The sequence below is a fragment of the Hibiscus syriacus genome, unplaced genomic scaffold (genome assembly GCF_006381635.1).
Source record: "Hibiscus syriacus cultivar Baekdansim isolate YM2019G1 unplaced genomic scaffold, ASM638163v2 tig00018093_pilon, whole genome shotgun sequence".
NCBI lineage: Eukaryota > Viridiplantae > Streptophyta > Magnoliopsida > Malvales > Malvaceae > Hibiscus > Hibiscus syriacus.
Window position 1 is genome coordinate 216,600 of NW_024062429.1, and position 20,982 is coordinate 237,581.

The 20,982-nt window shown below is 34.2% G+C and overlaps 1 protein-coding gene and 1 pseudogene across 1 annotated transcript; both read right to left on the reverse strand.

Moving 5' to 3' along the window:
* Nucleotides 1-418: 418 nt before the first annotated feature.
* LOC120209110 lies at nucleotides 419-10,163 on the reverse strand (annotated as a pseudogene).
* A 4,618-nt stretch (nucleotides 10,164-14,781) lies between these two features.
* LOC120209106 lies at nucleotides 14,782-20,293 on the reverse strand. The gene is made up of 8 exons (XM_039208163.1): nucleotides 19,883-20,293; nucleotides 18,133-18,240; nucleotides 17,414-18,055; nucleotides 16,586-16,668; nucleotides 15,508-15,891; nucleotides 15,343-15,423; nucleotides 15,167-15,261; nucleotides 14,782-15,065 (listed from the first exon to the last, which is right to left on the reverse strand). The coding sequence occupies exons 1-8, from the start codon at nucleotides 19,887-19,889 to the stop codon at nucleotides 14,996-14,998; spliced, it is 1,470 nt and encodes a 489-aa protein (XP_039064094.1). The 5' UTR covers nucleotides 19,890-20,293; the 3' UTR covers nucleotides 14,782-14,995.
* Between the last annotated feature and the right edge of the window lie 689 nt (nucleotides 20,294-20,982).

Genomic DNA, 20,982 nt, shown 5'->3' on the forward strand with positions numbered 1-20,982 from the left:
ATAAGATTGATAAAATTTTAAAAATATTAATTAAAATAAAAAGAAAAAATAATTAGATTATCACTGGTATAGTTTATACTTTATTTAAAATAATATATCTTTAAATTTTTAATTAATTTATAATTATGTGTTAAATATTTTAGAATTTAAATTTTTATAAATTAAATTAATAGTGCTCATTGTTACACTTCAAATTTTTATTATTATTACGACTTAATTTTAATTTTACTAAAATCACGGGTTCACGATTTTGTATCCACATGCCATCATCACAACTGAAATTATATACACAAAAAGGTTAAAAAAGTAACACTCTTTTTCCTGCAGATATAACTTTGCTTATGAATTTACAAGGCAACTGCTTACAACAAGAGCCAGCACCTGATAAAAAAATATAATTTTTTTGTCACCCTCAACCCCCTCCCACACATTGAAAGAAAGTTAGCAAGAATGAAGTAAAATCAAGTGGGGGCCAAAAAAATGAAAATAAATAAATAAATATATGAACAACCCCATCAAACCCTTTCCTAATCATCTTCCTTTATACCACTCATGAACAACAATGGTATGATTTGATCAATCAAGCTCCCGATGTTCGAATCGGAATCTCGGAAAGACTATATATTGCATGTACATCATATAGCAACTTTATCATGTTAATGGGCTAAGTCCTCGCTCCCAATACCAAGCTAGACTTGTCGATCTTGCGGACATTGTATTGTTCGTATACTCTTGCTCTGTTCTCTGCCCACCATTGTTCAGCTTGTTTCTCGCTGAATCGCTTTCGACTGCAATCAAAGTTTTCCAGAACAATTTAATTTATATTACATGTAACCATGACCAAGTTCACGAGTCAAACTCGGGATAGCTTGTCAGCACAAATTAGAATTTGCCAGAGAGTAATGCATAAAATACCTGAACCTAACTCGCTTGAGATCCTTGGCACCATCTGGTAGTGAGGTAAGTGTTATATACACACCAGGTTCGTCTTGCTCAACCCATTCAGTCTCGTTTCGAGGTTCGCTTTCTTTTGTTCTGCCTCCGTTTGTAGTAGCTGGTTCAATATGGCCTTGTTTGTTATGGCGATTACCAGCGGTGCTGGACCCATCAGAAAGCAACTGGCTGCTTGATACGTTTGAATCCAGTTCTCCGCATGATATTTGACCATTCAATCTTTCAAAGGAAACACTAGAGACGTCATTGGAAGGACGGCTAGAGCCATACGAAGTAAGTGAAGGTGATTTGATGTTCCGAGCAGCCCCAACAGGCAGTCTTTCAGCCATATCCTTTAACTGCTCAACATATCAAATATCATTTGCATCAGTAGAAAAACATGATGAAAGCATTCTTGAGTACAAAGTGGAGTGAAACTAAGCTTGAGCATTCTCGTGATTTTCTTACATGCTCGGTTCATGACTAGCAGTAAGCAAAGAGCTCCGGATAAATCAAAGTAAAAAACCCGGAAAAGGACTTAACATAGTTCAGAGCTATGATTACTCAAAAACGTCGCAATGCAGATATATTGGACTAAAGCTTTATTAAAAAAGATATACATGGACAACAACGACAAATTAATTCATCTTACTTGGGCAGTAAGTGACTTGATGACTTCCTTTGCTGCTTTGCATTTTGCAGTCTCCTCCTCTGCTATTGCGATTGCCTCCTTCAGCTGTTTCGTTGTTCTTTCCAGATCAACTTCTTGAAGCTGTGTTTTACGTGTAAGATTCTCCACCTGAGATAAAGATTGGAGAGGTGGAACGCTTGGTTTAAAAAAGCGCGCATCAGGTGCGCCTGATGCGTGATGCGACCGTTGCGATGGTCAAAGCGCATCGGGCAGCCTGATGCGGTAGGGGGTACATAATGCGGTCTGATGCGATCCGATGCGGCTGATGCGGTCTGATGCGGGCCGATGCGTTTAATAAGATTTTTTTTAGGCTTTTAGTTGGACTAGTTTATGTTTCTAACTTAATTGCTGGAATGGGCTTAAAAAGCCTATATTCAATTGACCTAAATCTCTAATAAAAAGTCACCTGGTTGCTGCTTTCCTCCATCGAGCTTTCCCCCTGCTATTGAAGATCTGTCTGCTGAGTGCTGCCATTGAAGAAACTTGAAGGTAAGTCTCAATTTTTTTTTTTACATTTATCCTCGATTTTACTGTTTCTTTTCATCCCTGCCACTCGCAATAGACTTGACAAAAGGCTGCTGCTATTTTTTTCATCCCTAAGTTCTTATGTGTACTAAAACAATTTGTTTTTTGTTGCTTAAATGAATGAACTGTTTTTACGTCCTATAGATAAGTTCTTTTTATTGCAATAGCTTTTAGTTGCAAAAGCTTTTAGCTTTTAGAAACATAAACAAGTTGTTTTTTGTTGCTTAAATGAATGAACTGTTTTTACGTCCTATAGATAAGTTCTTTTTGTTGCAATAGCTTTTAGTTGCAATAGCTTTTAGTTGCAAAAGCTTTTAGCTTTTAGAAACATAAACAAGTTGTTTTTTTGTTGCTTAAATGAATGAACTGTTTTTACGTCCTATGATTTTACTGAAAAAACTAAATCAAGAAGCTTTAATGCCGCAATAGCTTTAAATTGATTTTACTGAAGGTTTAGTGAAGAATTGTTTCCTTTTGTTGCTGGGGTGTGATTGTTTTGCTACTTGCTACTTGTTTAAGCTTTTATATGTACTAAAACAAGTTGTTTTTTGTGATTTTTAGTATGGAACCAACTCCTAGTGCTACCTCAACGGGTTCAAATACAAATACAACCAACAAATCAACTGATCCAGCTAGGAAATATTCTACGCAAGAGCCTAGCAATAGAAACAATTTTCGTTGCCATTTTTGTCCTAAAGTAGTGAAGGGTGGTGTGTATCGAATGAAATGGCATTTCATTGGTGGTTTGCCGGATGTTATTAGTTGCCCAAACTGTCCAGAGCATGTAAAGGAAGAGGTGAGGTATTTCATGCAAAAAAAAAGAAATGGAAACCATAGAAAAAAAGATGAACTCAACTTACTCAAGAAGATTCGACTATAGTGACTATGATCTTGATGAAGATGATGATTTTGTTGAAGTGCAAGGGGTAGTAGCAAAATGTCTCAAAGAAAAAAGCCAAGACAAAAAGGTCCTATAGATAAGTTCTTCGCTCCTAATCCCGAAGATGTTGTCAAAGGAGGAAAAGTTGGAAAAGGATGGAAGCAACAAACTATTAATGTCACGGTTCAAAAAGAGTTGAGGGAAAAAGTTTGTAAATATATAGCACGGTGGTTCTATGATGGAGTCGGCCCATCAAGAAATGATAAAGGAAAAAGACCCGCTCTTGTTGATGAAGATGAGATGGAGGAAGACATTGGAGTGACTGATGATGATGAGAGAGATGGAGACGTGCTCGGGTTTGATGATGGGGATCTTGGAGGCATTTAGTTTGTGACTAGAGAAAGTTTGGAGAACTCTATGGGGGGAAGGGAAGTGAGAGCTATTGTTGATTTGTCTTTTGGTTGTTTTGATTTTCCTACGCATACTTGTCTATTATGTTATTTAACATTTATGAAGTATTATTAAACTACTTTTGGTATTAATTGATATATTTTTTTATATATAAGTATTTACAGGGTATAAAATTAGTTCAAAAGTATTTTTTTTGTGAAAATTAGCGCATCGGGTTCGTGATGCAAGCGCATCACGCATCGGCTCTCAGGACACTAAACGCATCAGAGCGCATCTCGCATTTTAAAACCAAGGTGGAACGTATAAATACTAAATAACCTTGCAAACAAGTCAAGACCCTTGCTCAACAAAGAAAACAAGATTAAAATCTTATAAATTGTAAAATATCCTGCTTAAATTAAAGCTTCGCATTTAGCTTGTCCGGAGCAAACGAGTATTGTGAAATGTGTAGATTTAAATAGGAAAATGCAAAGGAGCAAGAACAACAATCAAACAGAACCTCGTTAAACAAACAAACAAATATATAAATCTCCGCATGAGTACTGAGAAATACAAAATACCTGCGTTCTTAATCTGAAAACCTCTTGACTAAGGCCATCATTGGTCTTCTTAACATCATCCACAACTATTTTAGGGGAGGTGAGGCCTCCGAGTGTTGGGGTTGGTGTTGTTGAGCGAGGAGGGCTAGGTCGTACTGATATTGGTGATGTTGCACGAGAAACAATCCTTGATCCAGGAACAGAAGCTGAGAAAATTTTCTTGGATGATCCAAATACCGGATTGCGGATTAAAAGATTTAGAAATATTAAGTGCTCCCCTTTGGGAGCTTCCATTTAGGACTGGTGAGACACGACTACTATTTTTTTTTTGATAGGAATAGGAAGCCTCGTTAAAAACCTCCCTCATAGTTGACCCTTTCCTAATAGAAAGGATCAAGTAGTGGAGGGAGGAAAAGAGTGCCTCATTTTATTACCAAACCAGATTACATAAGACTTAACAATACAGCAGATGCTTTTACATAAGACTTAACCACTTCTGCTACTTCAAGAACCTACAGCTATAGGAAAATGAACTATACCTAAAACATACAATCAACCGATCCCCTGCTTTGCTAAACTATCTGCCTCCCCATTACAAGACCTTGGAATTAACCTAATTAAAACCACCTTTCCCGAAAGGATCAACAGAATTTCTCTAACCAGAGGCAACATGAAAACTGGTGCCAAAGACGGGGTGTGAATCCACTCCACTGCCGACTTACAATCACTCTCAACAACCAATCTACTAGCAGCAGACCATCTTGAAGCTAAAAAAATTTCGATGCCTCTTTTAATAGCCTTTAACTCTGCAACTGGTGGGCCTTGACCAATATTCTCAGAAAAAGTCAGAAGAGTGCAGCAATTCCAGTCCCTTAAAATGCCTCCAATACCTCCAATCGAGTCTTTTAACCTAACAGCTCCATCAACATTCATCTTTAAGAAATCAACACGACTACTATTAAATTCTAGCTTCTTGTTTTCCTTTGATCGGCTTCCCCCTTGCTTCAACGACTCCGTTGGTGAAAATCTAGCAAGTTGAGCATGAGATCTGGAATCCAACTTATCATCTTTATCAGCAAATTCACCAGTCCCGTGATTTATGCTACCTCTTCTACTTAAAGAAGATTGAGATGAAGCATCAATTTCAATGGCTTTCTTCAACCGATTAAAGCATTTGCCACAGACACGATAAGGTTTGTTGGGATTTGGAGCCATGGAAGCCTTAAGACACTTCTTATTACTGCATGCGTGACAAAAGACTAGTCCACAATTATAACAATTGTGACGTTTTCTTTTGAAATTAAATGGGAGGCGACAACCGGAACACATTGACTGATCAACACCCGAAACCCATTTGTGGAGACAGATCGCTGCAGTGAAGCTGGTGCCACATGCAATACTTTTGACTTGTTTGTCTTTCAGAGCTTCTACCAATGTTGGGGAGTTCTTATCATCAGTATTCCCATGACCTAATCGACCGTTTGCTCCCTTTCCCCAGGTATAAACTTCGGTTCTGGAAGTCAAAACTGCAACATGATAAGCACCACAAGAAATCTCCTCAACAAAACTCTTGGAAAGCATTCCTTCGACACGGGTAGGAACCTTCCCATCTGCTTGTGGATTTCCTATCTGGCCATAAACGGGACTTCCCATGGTGTAGACATGCCCTACTGTTGTAAGGGCAACTGTCATACTGTGTCCGCAGGCAACTTGGCAAAAGTTTAGCTCAACAAGAGAAGCAACACAAGTAGGAAAAAGTTTTGTTTCCTTATCCCCATGCCCAAGTCGACCTTTATCCCCATCTCCCCACGTAAATAGTTTTCCCGAGGAACAGTTGCTAGAACTTGAATTCCCAACCATGACTTCAACAACGGCAGCAGTATGCCACACTCCACAAGCTGCTCGAACGGTGCGGAGCCCCTTTAGGGATTCGACTTCCCTTGGCAATGAGACACTATTCCGATCTCCATGACCCAAAACAGCGAATGTGCCGTCACCAAAGGTAAACAATTGACCCGCAGAGGTAACTACGACTGTATGCCAGGGACCACAAGATATTGATGAGACATGTATGCCCTCCAAGGGCTCAATCACTCGTTTTGGTACCCAGTGACTTACTTCATTTCCATGACCAAGGAGACCAAAATTATAAGTGCCACCAGAAAGTGTTACAGCACAAGTATGGTACTCACCGCATGCTACAAGCTCAATGTTAGTATTACTAAGGGCATCAATAAGCTTTGGATGCAAAACATCAGAGTCTACACCATGCCCGAGCCGGCCTCCAGATTCCTCTCCCCAGGAGAAAACCTCCCCCTGCTTGGTTACCAAGGCAGCATGCCGACCACCGCAGGCAATATTTTGGACATCAAGTACAACCGCAGATTCCAAAGCTTTAGGCAGTAGAGAATCCATTTTGATACCAAAACTGCCGACTTTATTAAGTCCACCACCCAAAACCCCATCCCCAGTGCCTTCACCCCAAATAAAAACATCACCCAAGGCGTCAGCATCATCGTGACCGGACCCTTGGCTTGAGGAACTAACTGCACTTGAAAGACTAACCCTAAAAGCATCCATTGTCATTGTCTTCATGTGGCCATGTACACTATCTGATCCTCCTGAAGACAAAGAATGAACTGAACCACTAGCGGAATCCGGAGGAAAGTACCCTTGGGAGGAACAGCATATAATATTACACCTGAAAATGCCTTACCCAAACCATTCTTCGGAGGACTATCATATGGACTATGAAGGCGAAGGTGATCGCCATCCTGAATTTTAAGTAAGAAAAAACATCTCAAATTTACAATCTTGTAGTGTTGAAAGTAGATTTTGTGGACAAAATACTACCATACCTTCTGCAAGCTATCATTACTACCAAATGGGGAATGTAAAGGTGAACTTCTTCGTGTGTATGTCGTAGGACTATTTGCTTCAGAAGGAATGCCATCACTTCTTGATTCAGTTCTCCATTTTTTTTGGTGGCTACAAGAGATTAATGCTTTTAAACCACTAAACCAGACTTCAGCTTCATCCTTGTCCTTGCATATCTATAATAATTTTATTAAGAAATAAAAAACTTCAACCAGATTGTATATGCCACTCGAGAAGAGGTATACAACAATAACCAGATTAACGAGAAGCCATGGTTACAGAAAAGCAAATGCTTACCAAATCCAGAGATCTGTCGTTATATATAAGTGAAAATGACTGATACTCTTTCTCGGGCCGAGGATATCTTTGAAAGATAGGCTGGAAGAAAATATATGCCATTCTGATAAGCAATTGAAGAAAATGAAAAGATTTTTCAAATATAAAGTCATCAAGGTATCACCAATACAAGACAATGAAGGACGGAGATTAGACTACCAAAAAGAATGTAAAATACTTTTTGAAAAAAGATTGAAACTTTGGGTGAACAAGGAAAAGTTAAACAATTACATAGTAGTACCATAGACCATAGAAGAATAAACTTAAAAATATCTGATAAAACAATATGTTCACCTTATATGTTACAGGCATGTAATCAACTCTAGATATTGTCAAAATCATGGCACAGTAGGCGAAGACAATACACCATCTATACTGAAAGAAGCATATTTTATGCTTACATAATATGCCACAGGAATGTAATAACTCAATATTGTCAAAATCATAGCAAAATAGGGATAGATAATACACCATCTATACACAAAACCACTTACAGTGCGCTGCCCAGATACGATTCTAGACACATGACTTAGCTTAAGATGTTTCTCCTCTTTACCCGAGAACCATATTAAAACAGACTCATCCTGAAAGCAGAGAAACAATCAACAATTTAGAGCTTTTATAAGGAAAGGCATGATCAATGATTTATATATAGAGGTAAATGATTGCATCCCGCCATCCTCAGCTTCAATTTTTCTCCTCCACAAAATGGTTTTCCGGCATCCAACGGAGGAACCACTATCAAATACATAACAAGTCAAGAACAAGTGATGATGAGTTATATCAGCAACTTTGAACCTCATTTCCTCTATATATTACTGATTCCATAATTCATTGCTCACAATGGCTAAAATTAAAAACTCCTTGACACATTGTTTTTGAATTGAATGTCATGTAAATCGTTACATTTTCAATAGAGGCTAATCGACAATGAAAAAAATAAAACAGATACACAATCCAACAGAAAAAAGGAAAAACTTACATTTGAAAGGTGGAAGGGGCAAAATTTTGGCTTCCCTCTTCTTCCATACTTCAGCAGGCAAGCCCCTTTCTTCAAAGCAGTAATTGCCTGTTGCCAAGAGTACCACAATAGCCTTAGGCATATTTAAGGACATTTGCAGGTGAGAAACATAATTCTAGCTCCAATATCAATTTAAATGTAGCATAATAATAAAATAAGGAAAATATCCAAGTGACCTCCAAATTATTCAGAAAAATATTCACTCTAAAAGAAAGACAAAAATAACTATGTAAAGAAACTTCAGAGATTTCAGAAAAGGAAATGCTGTGATAATATACTAAAAACAATCACTACATAATAGGTCCAACTGACAAATCAAAGAGAACGGACATGATCAATTCTAGCAAGAATGGACATGATCAATTCTAGCAAGAATGGACATGATCAATTCTAGCAATCTATTTCTCATCGACTTAAGCACCACTATAATTGCACTTAGAATCTAAGTAATCTACTTTCCAACTTATATCAGACGAAGAATGTATTCGTTTACAGGTTAACTCCGGCCTACACTTGACAGAACTTAGATCAGAAACTTCAAGTTCAATGATCCAGAAACAAAATAAGGTTTGTGGACATGGATTTGCAATAGAACATGGGACAGTAAACTTTTTTAAATCTATGGTTCGGTATTAGTACAACTCATAGTAGAAAAAATTAGTTCTGGTCCACAAACTTTTTCACCTGCAGTAGCTGTTGTGGCATGTGGGACTGTAATTATCATGGACTTGTTAAAAAAACAGGCCATGTCAAGCATTGCTTGCATTCGCTACATGCAACTTTGTGTGACAATAAATGTCGAGTATAGCATCATTAAAACACTAACCCTTATCAATGGTGAAATTGAAAACACTAATTAGCCCAGAAGAGGCATAATTCCTTGAGCTTCATATCTGTGAGGTAGAGTTAAATACAGTCCTAGAGCATATTGGTATTTCCATTGATTTGTCACATGAGTGGATTTAGCTCCTTAGTGACTAGAATGCAAAATTCAAAGATCATTGAATCAAATATTAAAATCAGCTGGTTTCCCCTATTAACTCACATCTCGAAGTCTAAAAAGATTCTAGTTATAAGCTGACCAGACTTCATGCTCAACCTACAAAAATAGCATGTCCCTATTGTTTCTACTAGCTCCTAAAACTAAGCATACATGTCAAAATTTATATAAATATAAATTATAAAACAATAAAATATAGAAAAATATATGAACACTACCAAGTCTACCAGCTCCAAATAAAAGACATGGAATCAGCAATTTCAAACAATAATTAGAAGAAAAACTCAACAAATTCAATCAAGTACAAAGAAATTTAGCTCAAAAAAAGTGAAGTGCCTGTTCAATGTCTCTTTCCACAGGGCCAGTTCTGCTAAGATAGGAAGCCATCCTATCAGTTCTTGACATTACCAAAAAAACTACATTTTAAAAAACCAAAAAGCCAATATCTAAATCCCCACAAAAAGAAAACAAGGGATCCAAGAAGAAAATCAAAAACCCAGTTTAAGATATGTTAAGAACAAATTCATCCATTTCCAAAGCCAAATCCTTTCATCCAAAAATACTATTTACTTTCTACACCTCATTTGAAGCTTCATTAATCGTAATCTGATCAAATATGGAGAAAATTTTAAGCTTTGTGTAGTGAAAGTAGCTAAAGAGAAAGGGGGAGGAAAAGGAATCAGCTTGCAATGAGGGTTTGGAGAGAGAGAAAATCTGGGAAAGTGTTGGGGGAAAATGAATATTTGATCTGATTAGGACTTAAAGAGACAGAGAGAGAGAGGGAGAAGAGGAATAAAGATATGAGAGACGAAAAAGAAGAAAAAAGGTGAAAGAGAAAAACAGAGAGGATAATGCAAATCGCAAAATACCCACAAAAAACTTTAATCTGAAATTCATAATAATTACTTCATTATTTTCTTTCTTTATTTCCTTTGCTAGCTTTGCACTATTTTTTTCTGTTTGGTGACCGAGAAAGTTGTAAAAATTGAAGCGAGTACAGTGAACTGTAAATAGTAAAGTCAAGCTTTTCTTCTCCGTACGAAAATTTAAAAAAAACATTTTTCATTCATAATAAAATTAAAAAAATTCATTCTTTTGCATAAAATTTCACATTTTTCTATATATAATTTCACTTTAACTTAAATCAATATATTTTTGTTCAAATCAAGTTAAATAGTTTTTTATTGCAAATAATTATTTTATTAAAATTATTAAAATATATAAAATTTATTTATTATTAATGTTCTATTTAAAAAAATTAGCTTCACTAATTTGGTTGGTAACATAACTAATAAATAAGTGACAGTTTAACACCAAACTTCATCCATCGTATTTTATTATGAGATAATTGCACAAGATGTCTTTAAACTATGATTTTATTTTGAATTGATCCTTATATTTCAAAATATTTTTATATCAACCTTTAAATTATACTTTTAATTTTATATTAGCTTTTATATTTTTAAAATATTTTATATCAATCCTTAAATTATCAGTATCATTCTATTTTGATCCTTTTGTTACTATATCATTAATTTTACTAGCTAAAAAATAAATTTATTTTTTAAGGACTTGAGAATTAAGCTTGTGGTCTTCTAAAAAAATTCAAGACCCTCTAAATCATTTTTTTCTAAAAATTTGTTGGTTTAATTCTCAAGACCTTCAAAAATAAATTATGTTTTTAGAATGCCACATGTTCAATTTCCTAGACCTTAAAAAACAGTACAATTAACGACACATTAACGAAAGTATCAAGATTGAATGATATTGTCGGTTGATGTATAAATTAATTTAAAATTTAGGGGTTAGTTTAGAATGGTTCATAATTTTGGGATCGATGTAGAATATTTTAAAGATTATGGATCAATTTAGAATGGGGTCATAACTTGGGAATTGATATATAATGTTTTAAAGATTAGGGATTAGTATAGGATGGAAGTTATAATTTAGGGACCTCTTTTACTATTAACTCTATTATAAGAAATTTAGATTAATAATTACAATAAAATTAACAATATTTGATTTTTTTTCTTTACATAAATGAAAGTATATTTATCTTTTACATTAATATTGAAGGGGGGGACTATTATTGAAAGTAAGTAAAATATAATTATGTAAATATCAAAGTACACTAATAAAGTTTAATAGAGTGAAGTACGACAATAAAATGCAATATTAAACTATGATAAATTTATACCTACTTTTAAGCGATTATTGATGAGAAAATCACCAAAGGAATAAAATTTAAATTTAAATTTAAAGAAAAATGTTGGCGAAGAAGAATGAAGAAGCATGCCAAGTGGCGGGTTCACTACGGATGGGCACGGGTAGAGCGGGCCGTTTTTTTTACCGTCTTGACCTCTACTCGAAAATATATATCTAAAACTCGATTTCGCTCTGTCCCGATGAATTGTAGGTTTTTTCCGTCTCAAAATAGTCCAAATTTTAGATTAAAACCCGATTGGGCTCAATCAGAATATATTAATATTTTAAAATAATTAAAATAATACTATTTATTATATTTTAAATGATTAAATTAATGTATTTTATAATAATTTGTATACTTTCTAATAATTGAATAATATATTTTTTAAAATATAAAAATAAAAATTATTAATATATATATATATATTAATCGGCTCAGGTCGGGTTAGTATTTTTCACCTAAAATTCAGCCTCATCCCGTTCTAAAATCTTATATTACATAACTCATCTTGCCTCGAACCCAAAAATTTAAAAAAAAAAACCAGTAAGGTTAGGATATTCTGACCATCCCTTGTGGGCTGTTGATTGAAATTTCACATATATATCCATAATGGCTCGTCACTTTTGTTGTTACAATCCCTCACACCAATTAAAGGCCCAATTTAAAGCAAAGAAAGTGTCATACAAATTATGGGCGTATAAAATTCGATTTGATTTAATTTGGTATCACCTTCAAGATGTGATAATATCAGTTGTTAATATATAGTTAACATTATATTTATTTTTGTATTAATGTTGATTTTTTAATTATTTGATTGATTTTTTTAACATTCTTTATATGACGTCATTTTTTATTAAGTGAGTAGTGTATGTTCTTCTATAATAATTTATTCTTTGTACAACATGATGGAACTCATCTTTATAAAGGAAGCAGAATAATTTTATTATTTTTCAAAATAGTAGCTATTTTTATATATTTTTTTAAAATTAATTAATTAACTTGAAATTTCGACAATTTTCCAATAAATGGAAAAACCCATAAAGGCAAAAGATATAGTAGAAAAGAAAGAATCTAAATTATACAATTAAGTTGGATGGTGTAGAATGAGCAAAAGCTAATATGTCCTTGAGACAAGGCCATGTTCTAAACAGGTTATTTCCATGGACCACCCATGCAACTTAGTTTAAAGCTATTTCACCTACAGTTCTCCATTCCATCTGTTATCATTTCTCGAATTCGATTTAATCTAATTCAACAATAAAATTTTATTCTTTTAGCATTAAAACTATAATAATAAGAATGTAATTATGGGTGGATAAGGTTTTGATCAAGGACCAACGTAAAAATTTATATTAAAAGATTCGTATTTTAATGCCCTTTAAACCAATTGATCTAAGAATTAATAGATTCTCTAGTCCAGTATAGTATATTAACATGGGGAGACGTTGCACTGACGTGATTAAAAATGATTTTATTATTATTATTATAATTTCAATGAAATTTAAACTTTCAACCTCTTAATTTTATATTAAATAATATACCTCTAAGTCACTATATATACACATATATGAATGCAAAGTTGTACTAGGATTGTCAATTTTATTTATAAAAATATTAGTAAATATTAGGTTCAAGTAATTTAAGGCTCCAATAATTTGTAGATCATAAAGTGTATTTAAAGTTTCTCTTTTCTCCTTTTGGCATATGGTAAAGTATATACTTTTTGGATATAATTTTTTATTCGAGTTTATAAAATTTGAGTCATTTTTTATTAAGATTATTATAAAATAATATTTATTTTAAGTATTCTTAATTATTTGACAATAAATGCTCAATCACTCAATCATGTTAGGGTCGTTGGTGCTTGAATTCGAAACCTCGAAGAATAACAATTATTCCTTATAATTCCTAAGGTAATTTGGTTCATGCAAAATTTAATTCAAATTAAATTGACTATATTTGTTTGAGTTTTTATCTAAATTTAAAAATATTTATTTATAAAATTATGATATTTATATATTCTAATTTAAACGACTTTGTCTGGGCATATACAATATATAATATAATCTTATTCCGTTTATAGTGTTATTGATAAATCAAATACCTTTAAAATTATTTAATATATTACATATTATTTTGTAAAGAATAGAATTTGAAGATAAAAATGTCAATGAGAATATAAGAGTCAAAGAGCTGACGAGAAAAAAAAAACTTTGATATTAAAATAAGAGCTCAAAATTATACATATTTTTTCGATTATGTGCCTAAAATATTTTTTATTCATCCAGTTGTCTAACATTATAAATGTTACCCATTTATGTGTCTGCGCCGTCAACGACGTTAATTTTCATGTTAAGTGACACGTGTATGCTTTTAAAACTTTTATTAAAAATAAAAAAATATTTTTTAAAGAAAAATATAAATATTTTGAAATAATCCCAAAACTTTAAAAACATTAATTTCAAACCCTAAACCCACGCCGATCATCACCCTTTACCATCGACGAAGCTCCACACAACTTTATCTCCCCTCGGCGACCAAAACCCTATGAAATCATGATCGATTGACGGTTGATAGACGTTTTACACCCCCACGAACCCTAGGATGAAAATTGCATTTCCACGCGACCTCGACAACCAAGCGACGACAACTATGATGGTGAATGACTAGGAGGATGGCAAGACTACATCGACGGCGGTTGTCGTGGTCGAAAATGGCGACGACGGTGGGTTAAGGATAGGGTTTGGGGATTTTAGGTATTTTGGGTTTTTTTTATAATTTAAGAGAAATTAGGTTTTTTATAAATATAATAATATTTTTAAAAAATAAATTTCAAAATTACTATATCATGACATGTGTCACTTAAAAGGGAAATTAACTCTGTTGACCGAGCACCTAAATGGATAACGTTTGTAACGTTAGACACCTAGATAAGTCAAAAATTAGTTTAGACACCTATTCGATAATCGAAATATAATTTGAGCACTTATTTTGGTATTAAGCCAAAAAAAATTTGTATAAGAGAATCAAACTGAATAAAAACAATCATATTAAGAGATTGAATTCTAAAAAAGGGCAAAAAGTTATTGTCAAAATAAAAATAAAAATTACACATGTATTTTACTATGGTCGAGAAGAATATAACTTAAAATGGCTGAGAAGAGTATAATTTAAATTTAATCATGATGAACTTAGACCAAAATATTGTTTTAATTTTTGGATTTTTGATTATTCAAATTTTATAAATTCAAACTCGACTCAAACTCAAAATCCGACCAAAAAAAATTGAGTTGAATAACTTAAATTGAAAAAAGATCCATTTTTGAGTCTGTTAAAATTCATAAAAGTTGAAAACTCAAATCTTGAAGAAAAAAAAGTTCTTTTATTTAGAAACTCCAGATCTTGTGATGGGAGGGCTAATTTGTTCGTATATTCAACAGCTGAGCACAAGGACAAAATACAATGAACAAAAATGATCTCTCAGCACAATGTTCGTGCCGGCGACGCTTTTTCCTGCGACGATTTCAAGGAGTCGAGACAACCCCTTCAGCCTTTCTCCACAATCCATCAGCATCGTCAACCCGAAGAAGAACTAGTTTCTGCAGTTTCATCTTCACTGAAACTAGATGGTACATCCGTGGTAGATCTAGATGACATATAACACAGTTCAAAGATCTTGATGAGTATAAACTAATAAATGGATGGATAGAGGGAGGTAAAATATATGTATATATATAACATACTGACCTTTTAGTCAATTTTGTTAACAGAGGCGATCTGGCAAGTGATGCATATGAAACGACATCTTGCTGCGGAAATTCGGCATTGGCTTGCTTGGCAACCTTCGGAATTCAAAAAAGAGGTGTCAAAAGCAAGACACGAGTGCACGATAAGACCGAAAACCGACTAAACGTTGAACTTACTCTCAATTCATTTGTTGGATCAGTTTTTACTCGTACAGGGTACTCCTTTTTCAGCTTCTGCTTTCCACCGAGTTTCTTGGCCTGCATATATGTATCCAAAACAAAAATCGAGCCAAAACATTCACTACGGAAACCATTGAAGGACAAAGCATGTAGAAGAAATACCTTTACCATCCTTGCAGATGGCTTAGACATGTTTTCTTTCTTCAGGGCCTTATATGTGTGATTATCATCGTCATGCAAACAAGGCTTTTCTCGTTCATCATTGACTTTTCCACCATTGGGGTCGGGATGGTTAGAGAAAGAATCTGGTCTCATCCTTTCGACAGCAAGTTTAGAGTTCATCCAACTTCGTTTGCAGTCAGTGACGCCATCTTTTTCGGCAGAACCTTTGTGGATATCCACTGAAGAGTTCTGACCCGGGAATGAGTTTGAAGAAAGAAAAGAGGACTTGTATTTTAATTGCTGACGAGGTTTCTTGTTCCGTCTTTCAGATCCATGCATGGTTTTGAAGGTTGCATTTCCCATATAAGAATCATGTGAAATCAACTTGCAAACAAGGACACGAAAGAGAAAATAGACGTATCATGGGGTGATCACTTCGGATAAGTTGTTCTTAAAAAGAGAGATGATATCCAGCTTGTTAATTATGATTTTCCATTATAACTAACGTCAATACAGGAATAATTATGGCGTCTTCCATGTATCCGAGTAAAACAGACAATGCTCCAAGAAGCACCATGGAACCAAAGCTTTCAAGCTGCAATGTCAAAAGCTAGAGCTGGAATCCGTTGTTTTGCTGTCCAACTAAAAGATCCATTTACAGGTGGATCCAAAACATTTCTCGGCGAGGATAGAGGATCATTCTACCTTCCGGAGGAGAATTTATCATTTATTTCCGACATTAAATAGTGGGGTGGAGAAAGTTGCTTAAATCCTGAACAACAGACTTTTTGCCCCACTTTAAACCCCATAAATACTTGCAGAATCTGACACATATGCTAATGTTATAATACTCGCACACAAAACTCTATTATTAAAGAGAATAACCCGAATTTAGCAATATCTAAACAGGACTGGAATATAGCACCTTAGAAAGACTTGAACGTCATCATTATTTCGTATACTGATTGAACATATACAAACTAACTCATCCTAGTTTTCAACACTATTTAGCAGGGGTCATATTATTTCTGCAAAGTATATTAAAACATGGAAAAAGTGCCTCCAAGAGTCCACTTACAAAGTTAAGATCCGGCTGCTTTATAACTCCAGAGATATTTGATGAAAGGGGGTGTTGGGGATCTCCAGCATCAACCGGTTCTGCTGAAGCAAACACACGAGATTCAAATATTTCATCATTTCATGACTAAAGAGTGATACATGATCAGCTTTAAGCACAATGACTACCATGGAAGAACAGCAGTAATGGTGTTCGGCTGATAGAACCAGGACAAGTGGTGATGAGGTCAGGAGATGCAAAGGATGGCATCGAAAGGCATAATGACAAGACTAGGAATATATATATAGACACACACACACACACTACTGGGGCTGAATCAGTTGCAGTTGGATCAAGAAGGCTTTTTGTGTGCTTTAGTTAAAGGTTAAGCAATATCTCAATTAAAAAGGTTTATCTATTTCTTTCTGATTGTACTACTTGCAAAAGACTATTTAAAACAAGAAAACTGATTCACATTAGCCTCAAAAAGTAGAGAATGAAGAGTTCTGAACATTTGGATTGAACTGATTTAATCAGGTAGTTCTTATATTTTAACTTATCTTGATCTTACTTTGAGTTAAGGCCTAGGATCCTTCAAGGAGTGATGAACTGCATATATTTTCGAAACGCTATGCTTCCGTAGGCTAAATACATAAAAGACAGAAGGAATACGCTAAATGTAATTATTACTTCCTAAGTTCAAAAGCTACTAAAGGTTTACTAGACTAACTAAGTACCAAATAATATATAAAATGAAAAAAAAAATTAAGTTACCCTTCTATTGGAAATGATATTCATGATTCTATAAAAATTGACAATATGGCAAACAGATTTTGGTATTGGACTTACCACCGACAGGCTTGCTACTCGGGAATTCAAAAGCACCATTAGGGGGTGAATCAAACTCAATACCAAGTAGTGGACCATCTTCCAGATAATACCTCCCCAGCTGCCTCTTAACTGCAGTAATAGCAGGATTTTCACTTTCACCCTTAACCTTCAAGTATCCGGATGGCTTATAAACCTTGCTTTTAGCCATCCTTCTGTTTGCGTTTATTGGTAAAGTTGCTCCATTTTGTTTACGCTTTGCAGGAGTTGGCATGTCATGAGGATCTCGGCTTTCAGAAAAGTTCATATCTTGTAAAGATGAGCTACTTTCAGAAGATGTATCTTCCATATGAGCATCATATGGATTTTGATGACTCCTACGGTCAGCTAGAAACTCTTGGCTAAAAATCCTTCCACTTTCAACCTCCCTCGGATCAATATTCCTATAATCCCGCTCCTTAATACTGCCAGAAGAATCTTGCCTGAGTCCACTACCACGATCCTCAATAACGCCACTAGAATGATCCACTCGCCCATTAGCATTCTCGTCTCTCCTTTTGTCTTTTAACCTTCTGTGACAAAACCAACTAGATATCTGCTTTTCTGTCAACCCTACCTGAAGTGCTATTTGTGCTTTCATTTCGTCTGAAGGAAATCTGAGCTCTGGAGAACACCCGAAACTCGTTTGAAACATAGAAAATGAAGCATGCAATTAAGATGGGAAGTGAAGAACTAGTTACCTTTGTAGAATTTCTCCAGAGCCATAACCTGGGCTGGTGTCTTGACCGTTCTTTTCTTATTGACATCTAGAGAAACTTTATTCTCTTCAGTCTGAACTTCACCTGAATCTAAAGCAATCGCATAGAAGTAGAGGCAAATGTATTATTAGATTCGATGACATTAACCATGAAACAGAAAGAATGGTTTGAAATTTGTTACTTTGGTGCTATGCTACATAATGAAACCAGAGCTATCATTATGATGGATTACTTACTATCATATGAGATGTACGATAAGTATCGGCCATCTAAATAAAATATCATAAAAACGAGAAAGAGGGAAAATCAAACTACCAAACAGTAAAACAGAAACCTCATGATTACTCAGAGCCAGATGAACAATTTCACTATATTCCTTCAGCCATTTTAAACACCTTTACATTTGTCGGATTATTCTGGTTATGACACTATATACTAAAAACTTATGCTGGTTTCCGACATTAACCAACTCTAGAAGGCCACATCTTATATTTTTGTCAAACTGATCTCTAACATTTAAGAGAAATAACCAACAGAAACACCTAGCATTTAAGCACAGGCATTGATAACCGAAGCATCTCGAATCCTTCTGTACTCCAACCAAAAATATCAAAAAGAGAAAAATATATATATCTTCATTCCCAGATTCTTTCATATCATTAATGTAGCTCCCTACAATTTAACATACTGAACATAATACGACTAAGCCTCCGGCCAAACATACCTCCCCAACCCATTAACTTATGACCTTTCCCGAATTCATGTTTGCTAGTTCATTAGTGATTGCCTCCGTAAACCGTTAGTAAAATTTTCCTTTACCAATAAACCTGTTGCAATCCTCATCCCATTTTCCCAAGAAATTGATCTTTAAAATTCATTTTGGTTTCAGTTCAAGTGAGCCAAATGCACAAGTTCATGGATCACTTGTCGGATCACTGAAGTATATAAAATAACTCAAATCCATCAGCCGGACATATTAACATAAATTTCTGACTTGACATTCAAGTCCATGCAAGGATCCGAAGATATAGCTTTATGCAGATTACCCTCATCCATCCATTGATACATCACTTATCGCAAAAATACTCTTGAGGTTCATGATAAAACGACACTTCCAATCTGCAGCGCTAACAACAATCTAAAGGAAACATGCAATGATTAGACACGAATTATCGTGGCACAAATAACTTATTACATAAACAAGGCTGCCATTGAAGAATTTTGCACGGTTAGAACTTCCAAGTGATGAAACAACATTAAATCATAAGAAATTAGGCTTACAGCAACATTCTAAAGGAAACATGCAACCATTTGAAGCAACAATCAGACGAATATTTAAAGCACAAATAACTAATTACATAAACAAAATTTTGTGTCTTTCCATGTGATGAAACAATATTAAATCATAGCAAATCAGGCTTGACTTAGCCGAAAACAAAATTAAACAATTCGTAATAAATAGATAAATCCAAGCAAACAAAGACATTTATAATGCATTTTCTAATGAACCAAACTCCCCTCAAAATTACAAACGCTGCTTATCGACCGGAAATTCCTAAATGCATGCAACTTTCCTTTACAGTTTCCAGTAAGCAGAAACCAAACGTTAAACAACCTGAAATTCCAACATTTTCGAATGCCAAAAACTCTAAATCGGGGCCGTTAATTAACACAAAATTAAGAACCCAAATCTCAAAACTTTAATCTGAGATCAAGAAACGAAGGCATTTACCTTCCATAGTGAAAGCGTCTATTTTTTTTTTCTCTGGGTACTCTTTGTTTTTCCCTTTCAATTCCAGTGACCCACCATTTCAGCCAATGCAAAATTTGGGTCTTCGATTCTACAAAGCTCCTTTTACAAGTCTACCTTTGTTTTAAACTATACGTTTACGTTTCAAGAGATGGAGGGGGGGGAGAGAGATTCTGAATGAAGAATGTAAAGAAAAAAAGGAAAGGGGGAATTGTTTGTTGTTAGTGTTGGTGGTTCGTCCCCCCTTATTTTTCCTGCTGTTCGTTCCATTTTGATTCGATTATAAGGATTCAACGGCTGTGGTTTTGTTTTGGGTTTGGATTTAATCAAAACCCAGATTTGGGTTTCGGCTGTTTTTGCATTTTGTGATTTGTCTATCCTTTTTTTAGGCACCATTTTCTTGCCCAGAAAATATAAAAATCAACTATGGTTTTTGCTTACTACATCCAGTTGCCATCAAAGATTAGATTGGATAAAATATTCAAATTTGTTGAGTTTTGATCTTATTTAATTATATATAAAGTTAGATTTTTTTTAAAGTTTAAATTTAAAATTAATTTTATGAAGTAAGAACACTATAAATTTAGAAGAAAAAAAACTTCGTCCTAAGCCAATTTAAATAATTATTATCATATAGTTTCTATGTATATTTAGAGGTATTGTATTGTTTTTTTCCCACATTTTTTAATTAAATTTTTATTTTTATTTAGCTGATAACAACATTAATCTTAATGTTAATTATCGATCGCCGGTAATTATTAGTTCTTTTATTTTTTATATTATGTCATTTATTCTTATCTTGAGTTTTTTAGTTTTGAATAAGAATCTATGTTTTTATGACATGTTTCTTCATGTTTTTGTGACACACATTTTCTCTGTTTTTGTAACAGAATTCTTATGATTTTTTGTACTTTTTTTTGCATACTTTTATTGTTATTGTTGTGCTAACACAAACCATCACATTATTTATTTTTTGATTAGTCCATCGATGCTCACATCTAGTTATATCTCCTCTTTGATAAAAGGTCGTTTATCGTTATAATTAGAATTATGTAACAAAATAGTCTATTAAATAATTTGGT

Coding starts and splice junctions, on each gene's coding strand:
- LOC120209106 (XM_039208163.1), bottom strand. Junction 15,892..16,585: donor AGCAGCCGGATCTTAACTTT/GTAAGTGGACTC, acceptor CTTGTTTGCAAG/TTGATTTCACATGATTCTTA. Junction 15,262..15,342: donor ATCCAACAAATGAATTGAGA/GTAAGTTCAACG, acceptor TGAATTCCGAAG/GTTGCCAAGCAAGCCAATGC.